The sequence below is a fragment of the Sinocyclocheilus grahami genome, unplaced genomic scaffold (assembly GCF_001515645.1).
Source record: "Sinocyclocheilus grahami isolate Dianchi unplaced genomic scaffold, SAMN03320097.WGS_v1.1 scaffold196.1, whole genome shotgun sequence".
In the NCBI taxonomy this organism is placed as follows: Eukaryota; Metazoa; Chordata; class Actinopteri; order Cypriniformes; family Cyprinidae; genus Sinocyclocheilus; species Sinocyclocheilus grahami.
In genome coordinates this window covers 1,321,964-1,335,089 of record NW_015505375.1, presented here as the reverse complement: position 1 = coordinate 1,335,089, position 13,126 = coordinate 1,321,964, and the positions used below count along the sequence as shown (strand labels likewise).

The following is a 13,126-nucleotide window of genomic DNA, read 5'->3' as shown; positions in this document are numbered from 1 at the left end:
CTATTTTCGATATACATGTTGCCACTTGGTAATATTATTAGGAAATACGGGATTAGTTTCCACTGTTATGCCGATGATACTCAACTATATATCTCAACAAGACCAGATGAAACTTCTAAATTATCTAAGCTAACAGAGTGTGTTAAAAATGTAAAAGATTGGATGACCAATAATTTTCTCCTATTAAATTCAGATAAGACAGAGATATTACTTATTGGACCAAAAGACAGTACACCGAATCTCGTGGATTACAATTTGCAACTAGACGGATGCACGGTTACCTCCTCTACAGTCAAAAATCTGGGTGTTATATTAGATAGCAACTTGTCTTTTGAAAACCAGAGCTCGGAGCACCAGAACGACCAGACACAGGAACAGTTTCTTCCCTCAGGCAATCCATCTCATGAACACTTGACAATAACTGTGGAACACACAACACTATTTATACACCCATACACTTATTTATCTAACACACATACTTAGTCCACACCTCAAATTTGCACATAATATGCCTGTACATACAAAACTGTCTATTGTAATATACCTGCACATACAATTGTCAATTTATATATTGTTATTCCTTATTTACTTGTTCTATTTTTTTATTCTTCTTTTATTATCTGTGTTTTTGTTCTGTCGCTATCATTCTGTTGCACTGCGGAAGCTTCTGTCATGAAAACAAATTCCTCGTATGTGAAAACATACCTGGCAATAAAGCTCATTCTGATTCTGATATAAATAAATAACAATAAATAGAAAAAAAATCTATTGTAATATATTTTAAAACGTAATTTATTCCTGTGATGTCAAAGCTGAATTTTCAGCAGCCATTACTCCAATCTTCAGCATCACATGATTTTTCAGAAATTATTCTAATATGCTGATTTGGTGCTCAACATTAGTTATTATTATGAATGTTGAAAACAGTTGTGCTGCTTAATATTTTCCAGGATTATTTTATACATAGAATTGATTGTAAAATTATAAATGACTTTATTAGTTATTATGATTAGTGTTTAAAAATATATCTGTCAAATATCATAATATAATATGTAGCGAGAGAGAGAGAGTGCTATACAATACAACACACAATATTTACTTAAAATTCACTCAAAATAATTCTAATGAAAATGTGCATTATTCATTAATGGCTTTTGGTAAATGTATTCTCAATGTGTTCTCAAAATGAGAGAAACAGTATGGCGATGAAATGTATATTTGCCTTTAGAGCTTATTTCACAATGATTGTTTATAATTTGTCTAAACATGAACATTTTATGCATATGCCTGGTACCTGCTATAGTATGAGACCAGTGATGCATTGCGTATTCCTGCGGGGCTGCAGCGTATAGTGTAGTTGACGATTCGCACATTGCTAAAGTGTGGTTTCTCCCAGCGGAGCCAGATAGAAGTGGAACTGTTTGCACGAGCTCTGACGCTGATGGGTGGCAATGGTGGGAGAGAGTCTGTTGTCCGCACTAAGAAAACGATACACACACACAAATTTACTCCTATTTCAATCTTCAGGACAGCTAGATATGATCTGATCTCATCACAACTACACGCACCTCGTGTGAGCTTCTCTGTTCTGCCCTTCCAGACAGCAGGATAACCCTCAGTCTGTTTATTAAACGCCCAAACCTTCAGCTCATACAGCCGATCAGGAGCTGAAACAATCAGATAATTAAAACAATCGCATGGTTATATTGTAAAGCATTTTGCATACTTTGCATTCATGCTGGTGTCGACCAGTGTGATTTTAGTATCAATGAGATGAATAATTGATACATAATTAGAATAATTTTTGTAATTTTACAATTTCATTTTAGTTAAAGTTTTAATTTTGTTGTGTTTTTGTAATTTTTATAATTTTGTTTTTTTAAATGTTTTATTTGAGTTTTAGGTATTTTAGTACTAGATGAAAATGAGAAATATTTCTTTGAAATTTACACACACACAAACTTTGTATCTATCTACCCATCTCTCTCTCTCTCTCTCTCTCTCTCTATATATATATATATGTATTTATATCTATATCTCTATATTTATATATTTATAGATAGATATAGATATGACCATATATATAATTATTTTTTTTTATGGTTTTAGTCTTAGTTAACTATAATAACCCTGGTGTAGACTGGACTGTTGGCAACTAGGCAATACAGCCAGCTGATCTTCTGTTTTCCCTTCCCTTCTTTTTTTTTTTAAAGAAATCTAGTTAGTATATTTGCATGTGAGAGTATAGTTTATGTGAATAAAGTTACTGCTCATCTCGCACCAAGTCCTGTGACCTCATGGTGTTTAACTCTCTTCCTCAGTTTGATCTGTTGAATCCTCTCATTGACCATAGGCTTCTCCTCATTTGCCAGCTCCTCTCCATCCAATTCCCGCCAGGAAAGCTTGAAGCCGGTGATCTGAGTGTGATTGGGTGGTGGCTGCCATGTGACATGGAGGGAATGCATTTTGGCTCTCACTTTGAGCTCAGTGGGAGCAAAGAGCACTGGGAAAGACAACAGAGGGTGTTGGTAAGAATGCCAGTGTTTTGTGTGTGCACTAGCAGGGCTGTACATAAACAGTGGCACCTCCAGGACATTTTTAATGAAGGATGTTGAAAACTGCATACAAATTAAACTAGTATTTTAAACATCCATAAAGCAGCCTGCAAGCTTATCCCACTGCCATAATTCATGTGGATCAGAATTATCAGATTATTTTATTTACCCATGTTTAATCTCCCATTTAGGCTTTAAGAATAGCCAATGGCTTATAATGGGAAAATCACAATAAATGTAGCTTAAAAATAATTTACTTCATTTAATTTTCGGAGACAAAATTAAAATAATATCGGCTAATGACTTCAAACTGGCTATGGACTGAACAGAAGATACACAGATTCATCATCAGATTTTATGCTAAAATTAGCATAACATCCACTACCGTTCAAAAGTTTGGGAACAGTATGAAAAAAAACTTTTATTTATCAAGGACACATTAAATTGACCAAAAGTGACAGTAAATACATTTATAATGTTACAAAAGATTCCTATTTCAATTAAATGCCATACTTTAGAACTTTCTATGCATCACAGAATCTTGAAAAAAAATATGTTCGACAATTTCCACAAAAATATTAAGCAGCACGAATGTTTTCAACATTAATAATAAAAAGAAATATTTCTTGAGCACCAAAGCAGCATATTAGAATGATTTTGCAAGGATCATGAAGATTGGAGTAATGACTGCTGAAAATTTAGCTTAACCATCACAGGAATAAATGACATTTTTAAAATATATTAGAATAGAAAACATTTTTTTTTGGTAATAATATTTCACAATATTACTGTTTTTATTGTCATTCGGATTTAAAAAAATGCAGCCATGAACAGCAGTGTATTTAGGACTTTGTACTTGACTATAGATTTGAACTTCGTACCAGCGCAGACAAGATCTAAACTATACAAAAAAAAAAGTTATTAGGGAAATAAAGCATGTTGTGACATGTTTACCTGAGAGTTTTTCCTTTTTTTAAATGCAAAATATTCCTCTCATGAAAACTAGTTAAAGTGTTTGGCCCGTGTCTGATTGTACACGTAGACATTAAAATGACTATTTAGTCTGAAGTTAAATAAAAATGTATAGTCTTGGTGACTGCAAGACCAATGGGGTAGCCAGTGTTGTTTTAGGGGGATCAACGGCCCACCGGCCGGCCCTTGGAGGCGCCACTGCATATAAGTTTAACCTTGTGCATATAGTGCATTTGCTTATGTGTACGTGTCCGTTCACTCACCCTGAGTAAGGTTTGGAGTGTGGTGCGAGGCCCACTCAGAAGACTGACTAAACCCAGCTCGTGTTCCCGCCGCAATCCGGAGCTGGTATGTTTGATTTGGTTTCAGATCCCTTAAAGTCACCTGTGTCTCATTCCCACCCACTTCCACAGAGTATATGTGATCCACTGGAGGGCACACACACACAAACACATGCCAGAAAATAAGTATGCCAGTGAAAATTATTTCTGCAGCTGGCTGATAAAGAAGCATGAACAATGAATGTCTGAATTGAGTTTGCTTCTGTCTCTCATTCGGTGTCAGTGTCACAGGCCATCAGACTGAATCTGTCCTTTATTGCTGTTCATTAAGCATTCAAAGCTCTAACAGAGCAGGAGCAATCAGCCATGTCTGTGTCATTCAGCTCAAAATAACTCTAGTGTGAAGGACACAAGTATGCGATTGTAACTGATGCAGGCATCTTGTTTTGCCCAAAACAAATTTCCCTTAAGAGGGACAAATAAAGTATTATTATAATTATTAAAATACCCCAGACATGCCTGCTGCCCTACTTGTGACTACAGATAATGCACAAAGCTACGAATTCAGCAGCCAACATGCATCTATCAACGTTTCAAGGTCGAACCTCACACACAGCCTAAATAGATCTTAACCATAGAAAGAAGCATGAACAATGAATGTCTGAATTGAGTTTGCTTCTGTCTCTCATTCGGTGTCAGTGTCACAGGCCATCAGACTGAATCTGTCTTTTGTTCCACCTTTATTGCTGTTCATTAAGCATTCAAAGCTCTAACAGAGCAGGAGCAATCAGCCATGTCTGTGTCATTCAGCTCAAAATAACTCTAGTGTGAAGGACACAAGTATGCGATTGTTACTGATGCAGGCATCTTGTTTTGCCCAAAACAAATTTCCCTTAAGAGGGACAAATAAAGTATTATTATAATTATTAAAATACCCCAGACATGCCTGCTGCCCTACTTGTGACTACAGATAATGCACAAAGCTACGAATTCAGCAGCCAACATGCATCTATCAACGTTTCAAGGTCGAACCTCACACACAGCCTAAATAGATCTTAACCATAGACATCTTACTGTATCATATTTGATATGCAAATTTCTCAAAGGCCTCCAAATGATCAACAATCAAAACTTTGCTGAAATACCTGTTGTACACAATCTACTACTTGCCTTTGTCGTCTGATTGATAGGTTATACTTTTTTAGCAAGTAAAAGGCCTTTTAGTTTAATTCTAAAAGCCCCCCCCCCCCCCTTTTTTATTTATTTATTTTTTAGCAAAAATCATGTTAAAATGTATCAAATATGTATTTCAATCAACATTGTATTTCAATGCATTATATGCATATTTATTGAAGTAGTCTATTGTACTGTTATGGAGATATCACTGATTTACATTACAAGCTATCAAAATTTTATCTTACTTTTTGGTCATATAAATATCAGAAACTGCACCACAGTGCATTTTTTGCTCAGTCTGAGCATATGAACAAAACGTATGTTTTTTTTCTCTCCTCAAGTAGGACCTCCACATTCTCCTATATCAATTTTTTGTAAAGGTTCAATAAACACTTCAATTAAAAAAATAAAAAATTTTCTGACTATTATGTCATATGTCAGGCTTTACGGGGATAACACCACAGGGTCAGTAGGTTGTGCTGTCTTACCCTGCTCCAGTGCTCTGTAGTCAATGCGGTAGTTTGTGATGGCTCCGCGGCTCAGCTGTGAGGACAGAGGTAGCCACATGACGCTGATGTCAGTGGGAGATGTACTCAGCAGGGACAGCTGTGGAGAGGCACTGGGAACTGCGGAGAACACAAAGCAAACAAAGATTTACAAAACAGTGTAGCGCCCCAAATTATGTACTACACACTATGCATTTACACTATGCACTCTGTCGTCTAGTGTGTTCATTTTATAAGGTTATTTTATCATCCAGCATTAAAGTCTGATAGCCCCTCCCATTCCGCTATGTAAGGAATGCTGCAACACTTGAGTGTCCAACATTCCCCGCTTCATTTTTTCAGTTAAAGGCAGGGTAGGTGATTTAGCTCTAAAACATTTTTTGTTATGCTGATTGAAAGTTTCTTCACATCCTGATAGTAATCACTAAGTTAAGTGGTCTAAATGTATTAATATATTGTCTAGAAGGCATAAGACCATAAAATGTTCGTCCAATCATCTCGGTCCAAGGGCTACAATAGGCTGTCAACGTATGTATTTGCATACCTCCGAGCACCCTGTTCACACAGACATGATACAACATCAGCGCATTCCATTACGCTATTGCAGACTGGACGAGTATGGAAGGCATTATTATTGTAATATTATGCGCTTTGTACTGTAATGTTTTCTCACAGGTGAATGAGACATGAAGTAATCATTCAATACTCCACCAGCCGGTCTCTCATCCTGTCACTGGTCTGCCTGTGCACGTTCGTGTGTTTTGGAGGAGGCGTGGCTTTGGAGAGTGATTTGCAGGAAGGGTGGGATCTTATGCTTTCAAAGCTAGCTTGCTATTGCTAACCTCTCTGAAATCGCCTACCCTACCTTAAATAAATGCATCATCCAGGTATTTGAAATGGACTTCTTGGAATATTCAGTGTAAAGACACTACTCGCACTATTAATACTTCAAAATGGCACAAAATAGTGCATAGTGCAAGTATGCACATTAAGATGCACCAAGTGTATATTGCACAGGGAGGTAATTTATTTTTCTCTGGCCACCAGAGGTCACCCATATGAACAAACATTGCTAATATTTGTATCCACCTCGTTTTCCCATGTAAAAGTAAGCTACTTTCTGTAAATGTGCTAGGCTTCCTATTTATCAGGTGCTACAGGTAAATAACCTGGGCTGCGTTTCCCAAAAGCATCTTTAGCCAACTATGGTCGCAAGTTCTGTTGTTACCAACATAGTTCAACGATTCGGTGTTTCCCGAAACCATAGCTCAATCGAACATTTACAAACAGCGTCTCAAACTTACGTGGTAGGAACTACAGCTCTCGACCTGTGGTTAGAAGCAGCTTCTTGTTAGTAAGACATATGGACTTAAATAAATTATGCTCTTGGGCACAATAAGCAAGCTAACATGCAGTACAATCTACTGTATATCTTCCATTCTATTTAAATATATACATTTTAATCGATAAATTTGAGCACAATAAGCGCCGTTTTTGAAGAGTGCGCATGTGCAAAAATGCCTAAGGGAACCCCGGAGTATGATGTAAGAGGAAACCTGCGATGAATCAAACATCAAATAAAGCAAAATGAGATGGAACAAAACAAAGTAAATTAGTTATCAGGTGCCATGTTCAATACAGCAGCATCTCAGAGATCTTGAATCAATTAATTAGCAGAAGTTATAACTCCACCACACGCATGTGAAGTCATTAACAACGGCCCTAAATTGTTGAACTACCCTGTGTTCCATTCGGAAGGGCTCATCCCTATATGCCCTAATCACTTCAAAAGGTTTACCCTCCGGAGTGAGAGCTTTGAAGGTTTGAAGGGTGTAGGAGACCAAACAACTGTTTCTTGAAGTGCCCTTCTGCATCATCATCCCGTGCCCACACGGAGGCGCCGTCATCATGCAAAGAATCTGTGCAAAGGATCATGGGAGCCAAAAGTGTCCATCAGTTGTACCCTTCGAAATCCTTCATTCCGAAGGGCCCTTTGAAGTGGCCAGTTTTGAGCACTTCGGTTTGGAATGACCCTTCAATATGGCGGCCATGATTGTTTTCACTTCGAAATGCCCTTCGAAGTGTAATATATCCTGTTTGGAACGCTCCGCTAATGTGGTTCAAATGTGGTCAGAGATGCAACCATGTTCGGGAAACAGTCGTGACTGGCTAGTTAGTTTCCACAACAATGCATCATACTATGGTGGTTAACCAGTGAGTTACATCGTTGTATGGGAAATAGACCCCAGAAAAATGTAAAAGTGCAGCAAACAGTAAAACTATTTGCACTACAAACCAGTGTGTTATGGTAATAAATTAAAATAATACAATGACAAATTCCAGTTTGCAACTTCAAGCAGCATACTGGTCTAGCAATGGTCAAGTCTAGCACATTGCACAAAGCATTACTGTATGTAGAACTTTAATAGAAGTAGAAATGTAATAGTTAACAGTAGGTTGTTCATGTATTCCATGCATAAAAATGTGCATATTGTATATTGCACAGTATACAAATAGAAATAGCACAAGTAGTATAATAGCATGCTTCTGACCATAGCCTGTGAGTGCACATCATTTATAACACATTTCAGGTGTAACCTTTAGTAAGGCAGAAAACCAACTGCACTTTTAAACATGTCAAATAAATTAGTCAATCCACATTCTTTTGCATTGAAAACCTGACCTCTCCCCATTAGTCAGTGCTCACCATCCTCTAGCATCTCCACGGTAACGGGCAGTGACGGGCGGCTGGCCCCCATGAGCGAGTAGGCCACTACATAGAAAGTGTAGGCTGTGTGAGGGAGCAGCTCTTTTACGTGCAGCTCTGTTGTATCATTATTCACTGCAAACTGATACTCCATGTTGTCTGAGCCTGTCAACACACAAATAGACAGTACATTTGCTTTTTAAAGATTTGACGTAGCCAAAATATGTTTTACGGCAACCTTTTGGGTATGAGATTCTAAATGAAGAGAAGAGTGACCACATCAGAAACAGTGGAGCTTACATATGGCTTGTGGTTCTGTACAGCCACGTGGACTGATCCACTTAAGCTGGCTACATTTAGTGTAATGAGAAACACTGGAGGTCAAACAGGGCCTCCAGTAACTTCTAGTAACAAAGTGCTCACAGAAAAGTTGTAAAATTTGAGAACAAATGAATGTTCTTTAAAATTAAACCAGTGTTATTAAAGTATTATTTATATACTATTATAGTACTTATCAATATTTACATTCATATAATTTTAGTTTTAATAATTTTGTGCGCTTTTGTCCGAAGGACAAATGTTCAAATTTTTATCTAATATTTCATTACAATATTTTATTGTATTTCAGCTTTATTTAAATAAAAAAATAATGATTACTTTAAAAAATTAAAAAATATGTTTAATTGATAGTTTTCGTTAACAATAACGATTTAAACACATTATGAATAGGGTTGGGAACCGAGAACCAATTTTTATTCAGAATGTTTTTGTTTAAAAATAAAATAAAAAAATATTTTTTTTTCAAATACCAAACGTACAGCATATTTTAGACCATCAACTGTGAGACTTACTGTAAATCAGTGTAATTACTGACTGTTTGACAATGTGTAGTTAAAGATAGATTATGCATTTTGTAGTATTTTTTAAATATTAATTAACAATGTGTTACAACATTATAAATTATCTCGCCATTATTTTTCACCAGTATTACTTTACTCCCCTTTCTGAATTATGAAATACATGCAAACGCACTCTCTCTCTCTCTCACCTGCCGTGCGTTGGTAGTGTACTGAAAATCCGATGATCTGGTCACTGTTATGTTCAGGTGGGTCCCAGGTGAGCAGTGCAGAAGTGCTAGAGTGGGGTATGGCCGACACATGACGAGGAGGGCTAGGCAGCCCCTCCCTCACGATGACAGACAGTTTGGCAGTGGCACAGGCAGTGCCCAGGCTGTTGGCAGCAATACACTGGTAGTATCCCGCATCGTCTAGCCGCAGCTGGTTGATGAGCAGAACTCCAGGGTTCTGAGTCTTAACCCGGGCATTAGACTGGACCGGTTCACCATTCTTCAGCCAGCGCAGAGCAGGGGGAGGGTCACCAGAACTATTACACACAAACCGAGCCGTATTCCCCCGGGACAGGGACACTGCCTCTGGGGGCTGGAGGATGACTGGTGGAGCTGGACAAAATGACAGTGGGGAAAATAAGACAATGAGAAGTGGTTTAAAAGATCATAAATTGGGGATAATATAGAAATATTGCTACAACTTCTTAATGCATTAGGTACCATGACCTAACATTAATGTAGGTTAATGTTAATATAATTATAATATTTTTAGTCATGTTTGTAATGTTTAAATTAAAGGAATAGTTTGCCCAAAAATGAAAATTTGCTGAAAATGTACTCACCCTCAGGACATCCAAGATGTAGATGAGTTTGTTTCTTCATCGGAACAGATTTGGAGACATTTAGCATTACATCACTTTCTCACCAATAGATCCTCTGCAGTGAATGGTTGCCATCAGAATGAGAGTCCAAACAGATGATAAATACATCAATAATTCAAACTCAATCCACTGCTCAATTTGTGTTATTGTTTTTATCAGATGTTTGAACTCTCATTCTGACGGCACCCATTCACTGCAGAAGATAAATGAGATAATGCTAAATTCTTTCAAATCTGTTGGATGGACTAAGGGCGAGTAAATTCTCAGCCAGCTTTCATTTTTGGGTGTCTTATTCCTTTAACTTATGTTAATGTTAACTTGGAAATGAAACTTGCAGTGTACCCATCTTCTGAAAAAAAAGTGTATATAGAAATGAACTAAGATTAATTTATTGTTTCTTGAAAGTTCATATTAGCTATTGTAATAACTATAGGTGATACAGAATAAGGGTTAGAGTAATCATGTATAAATCAGCCAATGGGTAAAAACTATTTTATTACACCCATAAAATGAGTCTTATTGTAGGTTCAAACATGTCAGAAAGCGATAAACTTAAGTATACTTTTTCAAGGATTAAAAAAAATCGACAACTATTTTTCCCCCTGCAAAACAGATGGGCATCAATTAGCTGAAGCCTCCCCTAGTGCGTAAAATAGCTTCTTGATGTAAAGGTTGGAGCATAATTTTTGGAGGAATAATTATATTGTACTTCCATGCAGAACATTTCTTGACTGTTTTATGTTTTTTGCTTGAGATTGCTTCTTTATAAATGAGTTATTCTTTATGAAATGTCTACATTTCCCAAGCATCTAGCAAAATCAAAAGATCTGTCAGTGCATGCACTGCATTTAGTCTATCCATGGCCACAAATTTCCTCTTCGGTCTGACCAAAACACAGAAGTGGAGTTGTTGTTCAAACAATCTTTGACAAACCTCATTAGATAGTGTTTAGTAATGGAAGATTCCACTTAAATGTGCAGTTCAGAAACAATGATCTTGATCCTTGTGATTATTCCAGTGAACATTTATTGTCTTTTTCTCATCGTGCATGAGGGCAATAGGTATATGTATCTTCCTTGCTAAAACTTGCATGCTTTGGACAAACACAAACACAGTAAGCACTAACTAAAATAATAAACAATAGTATTGCCATAATGGTTTTGCTACCATGGTGTGCGTGTATACATTTATATATAACATTTATGAATTTTACATCCAGTCAGCAACCAACTTTTTTACCATCAGTTACTTTTTACCAGAAAGCGTATTGATTTTACTCATGGTGACAAGCCAAAGGGGATTCTATAATACATTTTATAACCCAGGGAAAAATAAACTGGCAAGCTCACAGTCCCTGAAGATATTTTCAAGGACAATGAAAATTTGAAAACTAAAATAAAACTACTAGCCAATGAATTGTTTTGTGCTTGATAAATAAGGTATACAGCTTCCCTTATGTTTGATTCACTGATTCTGAATCAATAAGACTCAGTCTCATTTTATATTTGGTGCATTTACAATCCTTCAGTAATGTATCCAGAATTTATTCAGAATATGTAGGATTCATTAAAAGGAAAACAGTTACCTAGTACTCGAAGTTCAGCAGGAGATGAGACGAAATCTCTGGTCTTGGGTTTGTTGGCACGACACACATACACTCCAGCATGGTGACTGCGGGTGTCAGGAATCACTAGGTTGGTTGCCAAGACAACCACATCTGTAGCTATAGGCTTCCCATCTATGCATCCCAAAGAAGAGGTTGTGTAAAAAGAAAGCAAAAAATTAAAAAGAAAATTAAAAATCAATCAATCAAGAGCAGGGACATTTAAAATTTTAAGTATACAGCTATCCATATCAAAAACAGCACCCTTGAAAAAGCCCTATTATTGGATTTAGCCACAGGTCACTACTGTAGGTGTAGCCAAGTCTCATGTACTACTAATACAAATTTAATTAAAAAACATTAATAAAAATGATAAGGTGTTTAAGGAATAGCTAAAGGAAAGTCAAAATGTAATATTGTCATCAATTACTCGCCCTCATGTTGTTTCAAATCTGAATACATTGCAATTACAATGAAGGGGGACGATTGCAGCACCACATTATCATAAAGTGTCCATACAACATCTCTCAATTTGTGACACAAGCCAGAAAGAAAGTCTTGTGTGTCTGAAGCAGCTTGAGGGTCAAAAAATGATCACAGATTCTGAATGAACTATAATGGTGTGCAATGCACATCATGAACCAGCAGAGGTTAGTACAGCACTGGAGGAGGTTTGGCGTGCATTAATGACTCCTAAACACTGACCGTCTCTGCAGAGCTAGCGCTCAAACAAAGAAAAAAAAGACACCTCATGATTTTTTACAACATCTTGTTCATTTTTCATGAAACCTAATGAGAATAATGCTCTCAGTTATACAGCCTTGGCATTATTGTTGGGGAAAAGAGGACAAAACGAGGTCCGTAATGAACCTGGATGGAGGCAGTAACAGTGGGGGTGAAGGGTTGGGTGTGTAGTTGGGGTGTCTGCTGCAGCAGAGCCACGTGTCTACAGACCAAACTTATAAGCTCACCTATAAATCACAATTTGTGTCGTTCTCAAAGTTCACAGTGGACACAGCACTAATTACAACTCATTCATTCAGCTGACACTTTTATCCAATACAACAATGCACTTATTGCAAGCACAATGTCTCCTAATCAACCCAAGGGCTTAAGTGCTTTATTCAAAGGCACAGCAATGTCTGTCTGTCTATCTAAATTGTGTGCACATGCACTCCATCCATCTATGTGCCTGGGTCCAACTATTTCTGGTTTGGAGTTCTTAAATCTTAATTTGACATACCAATCAGGTTGGCTGACATGTTCTTGTTCATGGGCCAAGTTCAGGCGCAACGTACAGGCCAGGTACACGTGCAGACTCCTAAAAACCTTCAACTTGTCAGTTAGTCTAGATCTGTCAACAGCAGCACTTTCAGTCTGTTACAGTAGACCGGGCTACAGACTTTTGTGTGTAATATATTTGTGTTTGCGTCTTACCCTGTCTGCTCCATGATACAAAAGGTTTGGGTTCACCCTGAGCCATGCACTCCATCACAGCCGGACGACCCATGACCACTGTAGAGTTCCGTGGTGGAGCCACAATCACCACCTCACTATCCTGAGACACACCTGTGAGATGCAGATTATGAGTCTGTGTT

General features: G+C 37.3%; 1 protein-coding gene across 1 annotated transcript in view; it reads right to left on the bottom strand.

Annotated features, from left to right (window-relative positions):
* Window positions 1-13,126, bottom strand: part of igdcc4 (immunoglobulin superfamily, DCC subclass, member 4) — a 96,152-nt gene that overhangs the window by 14,160 nt on the left and 68,866 nt on the right. The window contains exons 5-13 of the mRNA XM_016285356.1: window positions 12,966-13,097; window positions 11,511-11,663; window positions 9,246-9,656; window positions 8,198-8,362; window positions 5,473-5,610; window positions 3,791-3,955; window positions 2,282-2,503; window positions 1,569-1,667; window positions 1,295-1,478 (exon numbers count right to left, since the gene is read on the bottom strand). Coding sequence (XP_016140842.1) covers window positions 1,295-1,478; window positions 1,569-1,667; window positions 2,282-2,503; window positions 3,791-3,955; window positions 5,473-5,610; window positions 8,198-8,362; window positions 9,246-9,656; window positions 11,511-11,663; window positions 12,966-13,097 — 1,669 coding nt within the window. The remainder of the gene's footprint in view (window positions 1-1,294; window positions 1,479-1,568; window positions 1,668-2,281; window positions 2,504-3,790; window positions 3,956-5,472; window positions 5,611-8,197; window positions 8,363-9,245; window positions 9,657-11,510; window positions 11,664-12,965; window positions 13,098-13,126) is intronic.